At 38.6% G+C, this 12,185-nt stretch overlaps 1 protein-coding gene across 8 annotated transcripts in view; it reads left to right on the forward strand.

The window, feature by feature from the left end:
* The window catches only part of sptan1 (spectrin alpha, non-erythrocytic 1), a 101,319-nt gene that overhangs the window by 52,837 nt on the left and 36,297 nt on the right, over positions 1-12,185 (forward strand). For 7 of the 8 annotated variants that reach the window (XM_048613744.1, XM_048613748.1, XM_048613750.1 and 4 more), the window contains 9 exons: positions 1,015-1,106; positions 1,344-1,488; positions 3,433-3,614; positions 5,413-5,512; positions 6,296-6,493; positions 8,028-8,174; positions 9,703-9,806; positions 11,050-11,212; positions 11,641-11,655. In XM_048613744.1, coding sequence (XP_048469701.1) covers positions 1,015-1,106; positions 1,344-1,488; positions 3,433-3,614; positions 5,413-5,512; positions 6,296-6,493; positions 8,028-8,174; positions 9,703-9,806; positions 11,050-11,212; positions 11,641-11,655 — 1,146 coding nt within the window. The remainder of the gene's footprint in view (positions 1-1,014; positions 1,107-1,343; positions 1,489-3,432; positions 3,615-5,412; positions 5,513-6,295; positions 6,494-8,027; positions 8,175-9,702; positions 9,807-11,049; positions 11,213-11,640; positions 11,656-12,185) is intronic. The other variant, XM_048613747.1, reaches the window with a different exon arrangement.

Genomic DNA, 12,185 nt, shown 5'->3' on the forward strand with positions numbered 1-12,185 from the left:
GATGGTGAGGTAGAGGAAAAGGAACGAGTGACACAAATGATAAGGATGGATTAATTGAAAATTCTGTGAATGCTGATGATATGGGCGACAATATGGAACGAAAATGATGTAACTTGGAATATGGCAGCACAAAGTGGGAAGAGGATGATGTAGAAAACGGACAATATAGTGGAGGGGAGGAGAGGGGAAGAGGAAGATGGAAACAAATGTAATGGAGGTAGTAATTTCTTCAAAGAAAGAAGGTAACACCAAGAGCAGTATAGATTTAAATGAGAAACCGAAAATAGGCACAAGTGGACCATTCAACCTTTTTTGAGCCTGCTTTGCTGTTCACTATGATCGTGGCTAATTATCCAACTCAATAGCCATCATTGGGAGCATCCTTCCTACATCTACCCTGCCTAATGCTGTTAGAATCTTGTAGGTCTCGAAGATCCTTACAAGGATGTTACTGAGGCTGGCAGGTTTGATTTTATAAGGCGAGGCTGGATAGGCTCGGACTTCTTTGCCCAGGGCGTAGGATGCTGAGAGGTGAGCTTTTGTAGAGGCTAATAAAATCATGAGGGACACAGAAAGTGAACAACCAAGATCTTTTACCCAGGGTAGGGGAGTCCAAAACTAGAGGGCATAGGTTTAAGGTGAGAGGGGCCATATCTCTTCTGTTACTTAGATGCATATCATTTTGCAACTGAGAAATTTTTAACTAGAATTTGGATAATCCTGGATCCTGTTACCTACTTGCTGATATGTTGATAGCATGCAGCTATGATGGATTTTTAAAACTTTATCACTTACTTCACAAAAATATACATGTTACAGGTAATACACTAATGGAAAACAGATGGTTTTTTGAACATGAAATATAATACAGACACCAAACTGAACATTTCCAGGCTAGCAATGCCTGAAGTATCTGGTTAAAACCTAATAGTTTTTTTGAGTAAAAATGTTTAAAACTGCAGTGTTATCGGTGTTGAAATGGGTTGACCATTTTTTTTTCCCCACATTTCTCAGGAACTGAATGAGCGCTGGAAATCACTGCAACAACTGGCTGAGGAACGCAGCCAGGTCTTGGGAAGTGCACATGAAGTGCAGAGATTCCACAGGTGAGTAGCTGTGAAAGATTGGAATAATGAAGATTTATCTGTTAATGCACAGAGCCAGAAGTAGGGATGTGTGATGCTGAGAAAGGGGATTACTTAGTGCTGTCTTTTGTTAGATGCTTAATTGCGAATGTGGATATTTAGAAAAGAATTTATTAGGATTAACTTGTTTGGAATTTTGTACAGGAAATTACTTAATAATATACAGATATTTTAAGGTTGCTGTTTGATTTTGTGTAGAGATGCTGATGAAACGAAAGAATGGATTGAAGAGAAAAATCAAGCTCTCAACACTGATAATTATGGACATGACCTTGCAAGTGTCCAGGCTCTGCAACGCAAACATGAGGGATTTGAACGGGATCTTGCTGCTCTGGGAGATAAAGTGAGCTATGTTTGTAACCACAGAATTACAAACTTATTATGGCACACTTGATACAGAAGAAAAGCATTTTGGCCCATCACGTCTGCACTGGCTGTCCAAAATAAGCAAAGTGACTTTGTGCCGTTTCTCCTGCCTTTTTCCCCCATTCTCCTCCTTTTTTTTTTTTAAAAGGTCCTCAATATTACTTAAATAATCATATAATGGCATTTTGAATGCTTTGGTTGAACCTGTCTCTGCCATACTTTCAGATGATGCAGTCCAGGCCCAAGCCATTCACTAAGTGAACGAAGTTTTTTTTTCTAGCATCTCATTTACTGCTTTTTGCAAATTATTTTACTTTAAACCTCTGCCTATTCATATTTTACCCATTAACGAGCAAGAACATTTTTCCCCATCGACCCCCTCCACACATCTCCAAGATTTAATTGAAATTTCCAAAATCATCTCTTGGTCTTCTCCAACTGAAGCAACTTCTTCAATTTGTCTTCATAATTGACATTTCTCATCCCTGGAGCCATTCACGTAACCTGTTCTGCACACACCTTTCCCATGCATTCACACCCTTCCTAATGCATGCTGCTCAGAACTGCACACTGCTCCAGCTGAGGACTAACCAGCGTCCTAAGCAAATTCAGTATAATTTCCCTGTGCTTGCAGTCTACCAAAATGTATTAATTTGCACTTCCACACATTGAACCTCATCTACTACCTGTAGTAAATTGTTTGTTTAGTTTTGATTTCTAAGGCAAAAGTTTTCTTGCCCCACCTACCCAACCAAGTTCCCCAGACTGTTTCTGCGGCTGCTTCAGACTCCTGAGACCATGTCGGGTATCCATTTTAAAGCAAAAGTGCTATTGTTATTTTACATTTACATCGCAACCAAAATTGTAAGTCAAACAATAAGAGTGGCAGTTCCTCAAGCCACTGTGCTGAGGGCACAGAAGAAAACTTGTTCCAAATAGGCCACAATCAGATGGGGAAACCCTATTGTGTTTAACAGCAGTGGGGATGAAAATAAATGGTATATTCGGATAATGCCACGGGTTGTAGATTAAGAAGCATAGAATAGTAATAGAGTACATTATCCTAACTATTATTTTATGAATGATTGATTTATTGTCACTTGCATTTTGCAGTGAATAATGCAGTAAAATACAGCAAAAAGCTTCAACACTCGCCACTTCCCAGTGCCATTTTGAATAGTTTAAGAATAAAAAGGATAAAAGATATGTGAAAGAGAGTCCTGAGCCCTAAGCCGGCTCACCAATGTCACCTGCGTTGCCACCTCCTCCTCTGCTGCCTGCACCGTACCCACCAACTAGGAGTTGCCACTCCTTAGGTGCCATCTCTTCGTTGCTGGGTCCCAGGCTGAACCATCACTCTATCTGCAACCTTGATGATGCCAGGAGTCCTGGCTCCGGGTATACCATGCTGCTGCTGTTGCGGTTGTTATCTTGCCAACCCCAGGAGTCCCTGCTCTGGGCCTACTGCATCCAGGAGTCCCTGGCTCAGCTGCCAGACCAGGCCACCGCTGCAATCTTGCCAACCATCCTGCTGCAGCCACCTTTTCAAGATGCTGCCACCAGCCCCGAGTGCTGGGAAGTCAGTGCTGCTGCCGCTGCCTCCACTTGCCATGAGGAGCAGTATCCGCTGGGCATGAGCCTGCACGCAGCCTTGCTACTCTGCCACCATCTTGAATGGGAATGCTAGAATTGAAATGCTTGAATATGAAACCCAGAACTAAAATTTATCTTTTTTTTTAAATGTAGACATTAGTCCAAAAGGATTGCTTCATTCATTTAGACATAGAGGAATTTAGTCTGAGCTAATGCATGCAGGAGCAGAAAATATATCCTGATGTATTGCAAGCCAGTCCTAAATCTGCCAATGTATTTATTGCTATGGCATGTATTGCATGATCTGAGTTTTAATTATTGAATGCAGGTGAATTCTCTGGGTGAGACTGCAAATCGACTGATTCAGTCTCACCCTGAATCAGTTGAGGATGTCCAAGAAAAATGCACAGAATTGAATCAGGCCTGGGATAGTCTGGGGAAGCGTGCTGACCAGCGTAAAGGAAAACTGAATGACTCTCATGACCTACAGCGTTTTCTAAGTGACTTCAGGTAAATTTAAGCACTGCTCCTTCCTCTATAATGAGGATAAAGTAAAACAAAGGACTACGGATGCTGGAAATCTGAAACAAAAACAGAAATTGCTGGAGAAACTCGGGCCTGGCAGTATCTAGAGAGAGAGAGCATAGTTAACTTTTCATGTCCGTTTGAGCCTTCTTCAGATCTGTTTTATAGGTTATATTGCCTTACATCATTAGTAAGCAAACATCTGAGTGAACTGGTGCAAATGCGGTAGCCAAATTGCAGAAATCTAGAAACAAAAACAGAAATTGCTGGTAAAGCTAAGCAATTTTGGCAGCATCTGTGGAGAGATATTAGAGTTAACGTCTCGCATCCAGTGACCTCAGAACTCAGAACAGTCCTCAGAACTTCCTCAGAAAAGAGTTCTAGGAAGGGTCAGTGGACGCAAAACATTAACTCTGATATCTCTCCACGGACGCTGCCAGACCTGCTGAGCTTTATCAGCAATTCCTGTTTTTGTTTCTGATTTCCAACATCCGCAGTTCTTTAGGTTTTTATGCAGAAATCTAAAGGCTAGTCAATTTGAGGTTACTTGCCAAACCAGTCCAAAACTCCTTAACTCTTGTCATAAACAACAGTATCAGAATTGGATTTTGTTAATTCCTCTCTTCATCTATATTAGACTAATGGGGAAATCCAAATGATGAATGAATCTCTGAAGCCACAAAATTTCACACTTTTTTTTATATATAGAAGTGGAACAGGAGATCAGAGAAAAGATTTTCGCCTTGCCTTCAGTCTTTTCCCCTGTTTTAATCACCATAGATCAAAGGTCCCATAATAATACATGAGTATGTCTCATGTTGAAAGTTATCATATTGATTTTCTTTTGCAGGGAAATAAATTTGCCTCATGGTTTTTAAGATTTTTTTTGTACTATCAGTACAGAACTTTGCAAGACAGTGGTTTTTGTTTGGCGTTCTGGTGCAATTCCATTCTTGGGTTTTTTTTTTCTGTATATTTGTGGAGGGGCATGTATCCATATCCCTGATTCACACTGCGGGTAAGCAAAGCTCTGTCTCATCACTGCTGAGATTGAGAACCTATTCTTGGCCGATCTACCTTATTTGAGAAATTCTATGTTTTTGATGGCACCCTGACCCTCTAGGTGGCAAGAAATAGAGGGGTTGTGGAAAACTGAAATTAAAATTGTGTGAATGAACAGCGTAAGTGTTAGGAATCAGCACCTAATTGTTAGCTGACCTTTTTTGAAATGATGTATCTTCTGGCGTTTTCCATCTTCTATTGAAATTGCAGCCTCCACTGCTCTTAATATTACCTACAGCTTTAGTGATATAATTGAAATCTTCTAGTCACTGACCCAACAGGTAATCATGGTTCCATAGCCAGAACGTTCTGTTAGCTCATTACCTTCTATTTTATACCATGCAAAGTGAATCTTCTGAAATACCATATGTTGTTGTATTACGATCAGAAAAGGATTAAAGTAATTGGATGTCTTCTCATCATTCAGTCTAATGTCTTAACAAGTAACCTGATGTCTCTTGGCAAAGCTGAAAAGTTAATCAATAGGGTGTATTTTGTGTAGCTACTATGGAGTGGAAATTCTTTCCTTGTCTCTCCAAGCCCAGAAGTCACCTGTACAATCAGCAGTCAAATCTGGCTCATGCTATGTAGGTTACCATAGCAGATTGCTGTTAAAGTTCCTGCTGTTTATAAGTAACTCACTCACAACGTTTCACATGTTTGTGTGAGAAAAGTATTGAAAGAAAGTAATCCAGCTGATCTGCCCTCGTTATTTTCACAGGGATCTCATGTCCTGGATAAATGGAATCCGAGGATTGGTGTCTTCAGACGAACTGGCCAAGGATGTGACTGGAGCAGAGGCGTTGTTAGAAAGACACCAGGTAATAAACAATTGAAATAATCCTGCCCAAAGTTGAGGTTGACGATTATTAAAAGTGTTCTTTTTATTTTCTTTTAAAGGAGAAACTTCTGTTTAAGTTGCTCTAATTGGTGGTTAATGCTTTGTAGGTTTTTAATCAAGCTTTGGGTATGACCATTAGCTCTGATCCATTGCTATGGATTAAAATGTTATATCTGTAGAGCTGACCATTATCTTGTTTATTTATATCATGTCTGCATTCTTGTTAAAATAAGCATGCTAGAATGAGCTGAGCTGTTACTGTTTTGTTAAGGTGTTACATTTGTGGCCTGCCATGCCAGCTTTATTCGACAACATTATAAGAAACTTGTGTCCAACTTTTGGGGCTCACTTTTAATGATGGCTGAAGGGAATTTTACCCTTTTCGCCCATGTGTCTGATATTGTACATTGTGTCTGTGACTTCTGCAATCCATTCCATTCTTGCAACATTCAGTAACTTTAAAATTTCCAGTTTATATTTTTATTCCTTTTTAATATCTAAGGGATGATGCTTCACTTTATTGTTTGTGTTGGATGCTGGGAGCACATGCGCCTGTATTTTTTGATGCATTTTAATAGTTGGGAAATCAATGGGTACAATTTTGTGGTTTCATAATGCATGCCCCTGATATGCTGTAGGAATTCTGAATTGGAAAAGCTCTGCCTTTAGTATTATACAAGTTTATAAAATTTAAAGTTTTTTTTTTAATCTTTTGCTTGTTTCCTTTTTTGTGATGTTGAATTTGCTCCCTTTTTTTTTGCAGGAGCATCGTACTGAAATTGATGCCAGGGCTGGCACTTTCCAAGCATTTGAACAGTTTGGGCACCAGCTGCTTTCTCGTGGGCACTATGCCTGTCCAGAAATCCGGGAGAAGTTGGACATCCTGGAGCGTGAACGTGCAGATCTGGAGAAAGCCTGGATTCAACGCAGAATGATGTTGGATCAATGTCTGGAGCTGCAGGTAATGAGACCACGTGTTGTTCAGTACAAAATGTCAACTAAAAACAAAAAATACTGGAAATATTCAGAATCTGTGAAGAAAGAGATATGTTTGATCACATTATTCATGAGACATTAACGGTCTTTCTGCACCGATGCTGATTTATTTCTAGCATTTTTAGTATTTATAGCAGCTCATCTTATTGTGCACTAAGTCTAGCTGATGCCCCAGTTGGAACTTATTCGAGTTCTATTAGGTCTTGCTGGAGAAGTGAACTTTTTCTTCTGCTAGTTTAATTCTGCAGATCACTGGATTTCAAACATTTCTTGAGAGAAACGTCCTGAAAATACGGATAGTTCTAGGGAACCCTTTTCTCCTAAGTATTAAAAGATGGTTTCAAACACTCGAATGAAAATCTTGTTAGAAGGAACATTCGGGTAGAAATGCATCTGTAATCAGTAATGCTAAAGGGTTTTAATATTGACCAAAAAGACACAAGCCAGCCTTTTGCCTAAGAAGTGACAAATATTTGAGTATTTCACAGCAATTGGAATAGATACTGCAATATTAGTGAGTTGCAACATGTTATTCTTTATCAGCAACCTTCTTTAAAAACATTATTGGCTTGTTTTGTTTTAAGAAGTAATGAAGCAAGGCATTTGTTAATCATCAAAATGGAATCTAAACTAGGGCTTGGATATTTAACTGAGAAACTGGGCAAGTTTTGGAGATTGGTTAACCAGTCTGTGTGGAAACCTGCTGACCCCTACCATCTCTCTTTTATATAGCATTATTCATGTTTGCCTCAACTCCCCTTCCCTGATTTTCCCCATTTAAGAGACTGCTGGGTTAATTGGGCTGCTGTTCTACTCTATGTTCATAGTCCTTCTGATTTCTCATTATCAACTAACATATCTAATTTTTTTTTTTGAATGAAGCTTCTTCCACCTACCTTTCTCAGTTTGTGAAGTTTAGTTCACCATAAATTTTGTCTACTTGTTACCCAAGCAGCTATACTTCCTGCTGTACTCCTTAAGTTAGACCTTCTATGAGTTTCTGATTATACACCTAAACTTTGCCACCAATGTACACCTATCTATTATCACTGTCACTAAATTACACCAGATGTTTCCAAATGCTGTCAGGAGAGTATATTCATTAAAAAATAGATAGTATGTCATTACAGGAAATAGATCCATAGTGTACTGGAAGGTGCTTCTAACCTGCATCTTTTCAGCAGTCAGTTTTGCGTGTTGTATTATGTGATCTAAGATGGTTAAGACTTTTTATTCTGGTAAGAACTTGAGAGGAGTCATTGTGATTTATATCTCATGCCACATCTTGACATTTTATTCCTTGGGTAAATTCAGCAGTCTTGCATTCTAATTTGAGAATGGAACATTGTTCAAGGAATTGGGCCAATATGTTGTCGCTGTCTGTAATCTGTCCTCGCTTTCCAATGAAATGGGAATTTAGGAATGGGTGCATTTATACTTCTGCAGATCAATTCCGGCATAACATATTTTGATTTTTTTTTTTTTTTTTTTTTTTGTAGCTGTTTAACCGCGACTGCGAACAGGCTGAGAACTGGATGGCAGCACGTGAAGCATTCCTGGCCAGTGATGATAAAGGTGATTCCCTGGACAGTGTGGAGGCCCTCATCAAGAAACATGAAGATTTTGATAAAGCCATCACTGTTCAGGTAACGTGGGCAAAGAGAAACCTATTGTAGAAATGATAATTTGTCTAATTAGTCTGCTAAAGTGTAATTCTTTAGGCTCTATTACCTTTCAAATAAATCACAGGTAATGTAAGCAGAAACATGATAGCTGGCTGTGGTAACTTTTCAGAATGGAAAAGTAAGGAAAAACAGCTTTTCCGGTATTCAGTCACAATCTTCTTGAGTACATATAATTTGCACAGTTATGGATTCTTCTTATTTACTTAATGCTTTGAGGAAAATGACTAATCACTGAACTTTGTGTGATCTGGAAGTAGTAAACTTCCCAAGCTATCACTGTAATAGAGTAGTCTACGTTCATAAGCAGGGAATTTTTTTCTCTGACATTGAAAAGATAGAAGTGGGTGATGCAGCCAGATTTAACAGGAATTTGGCTGCAGCTTTAGGCCCTCGCAAGTCTTAGATTGTTACAGATTTTGCATTTTGAAATGTAGAAGTTGACTGCAGGGTGCCACTGGTGTCTGCCAGAGCTAATCCCACTGCCCCACGTTTATTCTGTTAGCTGACAAATATACCAGTACACTAACACTCTGTTGATGGAGGGAATGCTCAGCAAGAGAGGAAGCAATTGCGGAGAGTGAGGAAAAATAGAGTTAATGCTTGAGGTTGTTAACCTTTTGCAGACAAAATGCCAGTAGAAAGGTACAATTCTTTAATATGTGGGATATCTTTGGATGTTTCACTAAGGAGGGGAATACCTACTGCAAATGAATTAAGATAGGAGACAGTGTTTGAAACTGAAGGGACCTGAAGCAAGGAAGATATTTGACAATCCCAGTGTGCAGTAGCATGATTAAGGAAGATGAGTAATTGTATAAATATGTTAGAACCTATAGTGACCTTGCAGTACATTATCTGTAATGACCAATTTCAACCACTTGATGTGTAGAAGCATGCCTTCGGCATAGCAGTGCCACTCAGTGCTTGGAGATAGATATTACAATTCTTCAAGCTGCTGTCTTTGGGACTATTTAGACATATACAGTGGAGTTTAGTGAGCTGTATGTAAAATCTTAAGTCAACTTTCTTATTAATTTAGTTCTTTCAAGCTGAAAATACCAGTGGATCCAGCTATAGTGATGTAGGATTTATCTAATGGTAACGCACTTTTCAAGTCTTCAAACCTTCAGTAGTCAAACACATTATGTCATTGAATTAGAAGTGTAAGCATAAATTTAGTCATGATGCCTGAACCAGGTTTTCAGAGCTGCACTGGCTTCAGGTTGGCAAAGAATTTTAAAAAACATTCTAGTGATTTATCAGAAAATATAAATTACAACCCAAACCCTATTTAAAAAAATTTAATGCTGCGAGTTTCTTGCACAGAATTCAAAGAAAGAAACCGTTGCATGGTAACCCTATGTATCCCAATCAATCACAAATGGTCACAAAGCGTTTGTTATGTAATTTTATGTCAATCCAGAGAATCTTTGAGTGAAAAGCTCCATCAGAAATTTATTTTGCTTTATTTTGACTTCTATTATAACAGGAAGAGAAGATTGCAGCATTGCAAGCCTTTGCTGATCAGCTGATTAGCTCTGACCATTATGCAAAGGATGATATTTCAAATCGTCGCAATGAGGTATTGGACAGGTCAGTGGCTCGAAGTTCAAGTGATTTGTTGAAAGCAAATGTACTGTTTTGATCAAGTCATAGGGAATTTATTGTAAAATTGAATTTTAAGGTTTAAAAAAAACTGAATACTGTCAGCAAAGATATGGTCTGTAACCAAAAAATATTTGTAGCGGGAGAAACAGAATTAATATTTTAAGTCCAGTCTGACTGTATTTTTGTTTGAATCTGGAGTCCTATTGGACTGAACTTTTTTGGAGATCCAAAGAACTGTTATAATGGACTTGAAGCATTTAACACCTGTTTCTGTCTCCACTGATGCTACTAGACTTGCTGAGTTTCTCCAACAATTTGTTTTTATTTGAAGCATATATATTATATTATTGATTTTAGTCATCCTTTTTCCTCTTTCAGCACTGTCAATCTTGTATGTCTACCTCTGTGACGTTGCAGTTTGGCTCTGCTACAATGCTCTGCTCTGCCTTCCTGTTTTGCTACCAAAGTGGATAACCTCACAATTATTGATATGCTATACATTTGCCCACCCACTCAATTTGTACTCGACGACTCTAACTGCTCAGCCAATGCCAAGCCTGAATAAGCAGGACATTTCTTCAAATTAAATTTGACAAGCCTGAAGCTTCCCTCTTCAGCCACTTATGCAATCTATGCACCTTAACCCTCGGCTTCATACCCAATAAAGCACACCTTCAGCATTTGTCTTAAGATTGCAAATTCTAAGTACTACCGCAAAGTAATTTTCATTCCCTCCCTCCACTCCATTTCTGCCCCAGGTCTCCTAAGTCCTTTGTACACTCCTTGCCAACCTTAGCTTGTTCCCTAATCCCAATTCATTGAATTTAAATTATTAACCTCAAATACCCATCCTACCATGACCTCACTTTTTTTTTTTTCCTGACTCTAAATTTGCATCAGTTATAAGAGCCTGCCTGTGTGCTCGTTCTTTGGCTCTGCCCCCTTTCCCCTTTCCCCTCCAACATTCAGCAAGAGAGCTGTCAACATTCTGACTCTTTTTTTTTAATATTGGAAAATCTTCCTAAAATCTATCCCCCATGTTATCCCATTCCTTTCCTCCAAAAATTTCCCCAGTGTCTACCATTTTGATTATTCCTTAATTTGTTATATTTAACTCACTTCCCAAAATGGTTTGCTTATTACCAGAACTGTCTCAAGGAAATGCTGTGTGCATCTGACTGAACCTTTTTAAAGAAGTTTGAATCTCACTATTAAAATGCCTTGGTAGGTGGCGCCACTTGAAAGCTCAGATGATCGAGAAGAGATCTAAACTTGGAGAATCACAAACCCTGCAACAGTTTAGCCGGGATGTAGATGAAATTGAGGCCTGGATCAGTGAAAAGCTTCAGACTGCTACTGATGAATCTTATAAAGATCCAACAAATATTCAGGTACTTGTGCGTAGTGTATGTTTCTTCCCATAAACCTGAGTCTTGCAGTTCATTTGCCTCTGCTTAAGATGGGCTACCTACTCTAAGGCTTCTGGTAATGGTTACCAAAAGCAGCTAAAAGCTGTGCAAGAACTCCCTGCAGTGTCTTTCACTTTTTTTGCCCCATGTTTTGCTTTAAAAAACGGGTCACCTGCTACGCTGTGGGAATATGTCTGGCCTCTGCCTGATGCATTCTCTTGTCACTGCAATTAAGACTTGAGAACTGTGTGCTCTGAGCATGGATCTCTTACCCCCCTGAGGTAAATTTCTTAAACAGAAAACATATTTAAGGCTCATATGTATAGTATGAAAAGAAATTTAAATCAAGCCTAATACTTTGGCAATTTAAATATTGATGTACTTAATCTTTTCTCTTGATCTATTTTTAGCTGTCCAAACTGCTGGTAAGTCTTTAGTGATTTTTATGTAAACTGAGTCGTTTTTGTATAAAGTTACATTTATGGGATTGGTTAAATAGTGTTTTATAAATATAACCCTTTTTAAAATTTTGTCTTCAATTCTTATGACTGTCTTGAGTTTTAAAGTTGACAACTTAATGCTGCTTTTAGTACTGATATATTTTTGTTTGTGGTATATCAAGTGATTCTCCTGATCTTTTAAACCACATTGCATTCGTTTTAAAATTAACACAAAAGGCATTCATTCATTCAGTTGACTCTGTCCTTGTCTCTGGGAGCTTTTGTTGTCTGGTCATTACTGGTGTGTGGTGTTGTCCATATTAACCCCTAATACTATCCTAACTGATTTTCTTCTGAGGCCTTATGACTGTTTCAGTGGTAAGTCCAGCAGGCATTCCAGGTAGAATTCATGCTCTGGACCTGGCAACAGCATCCTCAGCAATTGATCTAACATGCTTGAAATTATTTGACAGTTACGAATTGTAATATAACTCTGAATTACTTTTACATATGAT

This window comes from Rhincodon typus, chromosome 28 (genome assembly GCF_021869965.1).
Source record: "Rhincodon typus isolate 14 chromosome 28, sRhiTyp1.1, whole genome shotgun sequence".
NCBI classification, from domain to species: Eukaryota; Metazoa; Chordata; class Chondrichthyes; order Orectolobiformes; family Rhincodontidae; genus Rhincodon; species Rhincodon typus.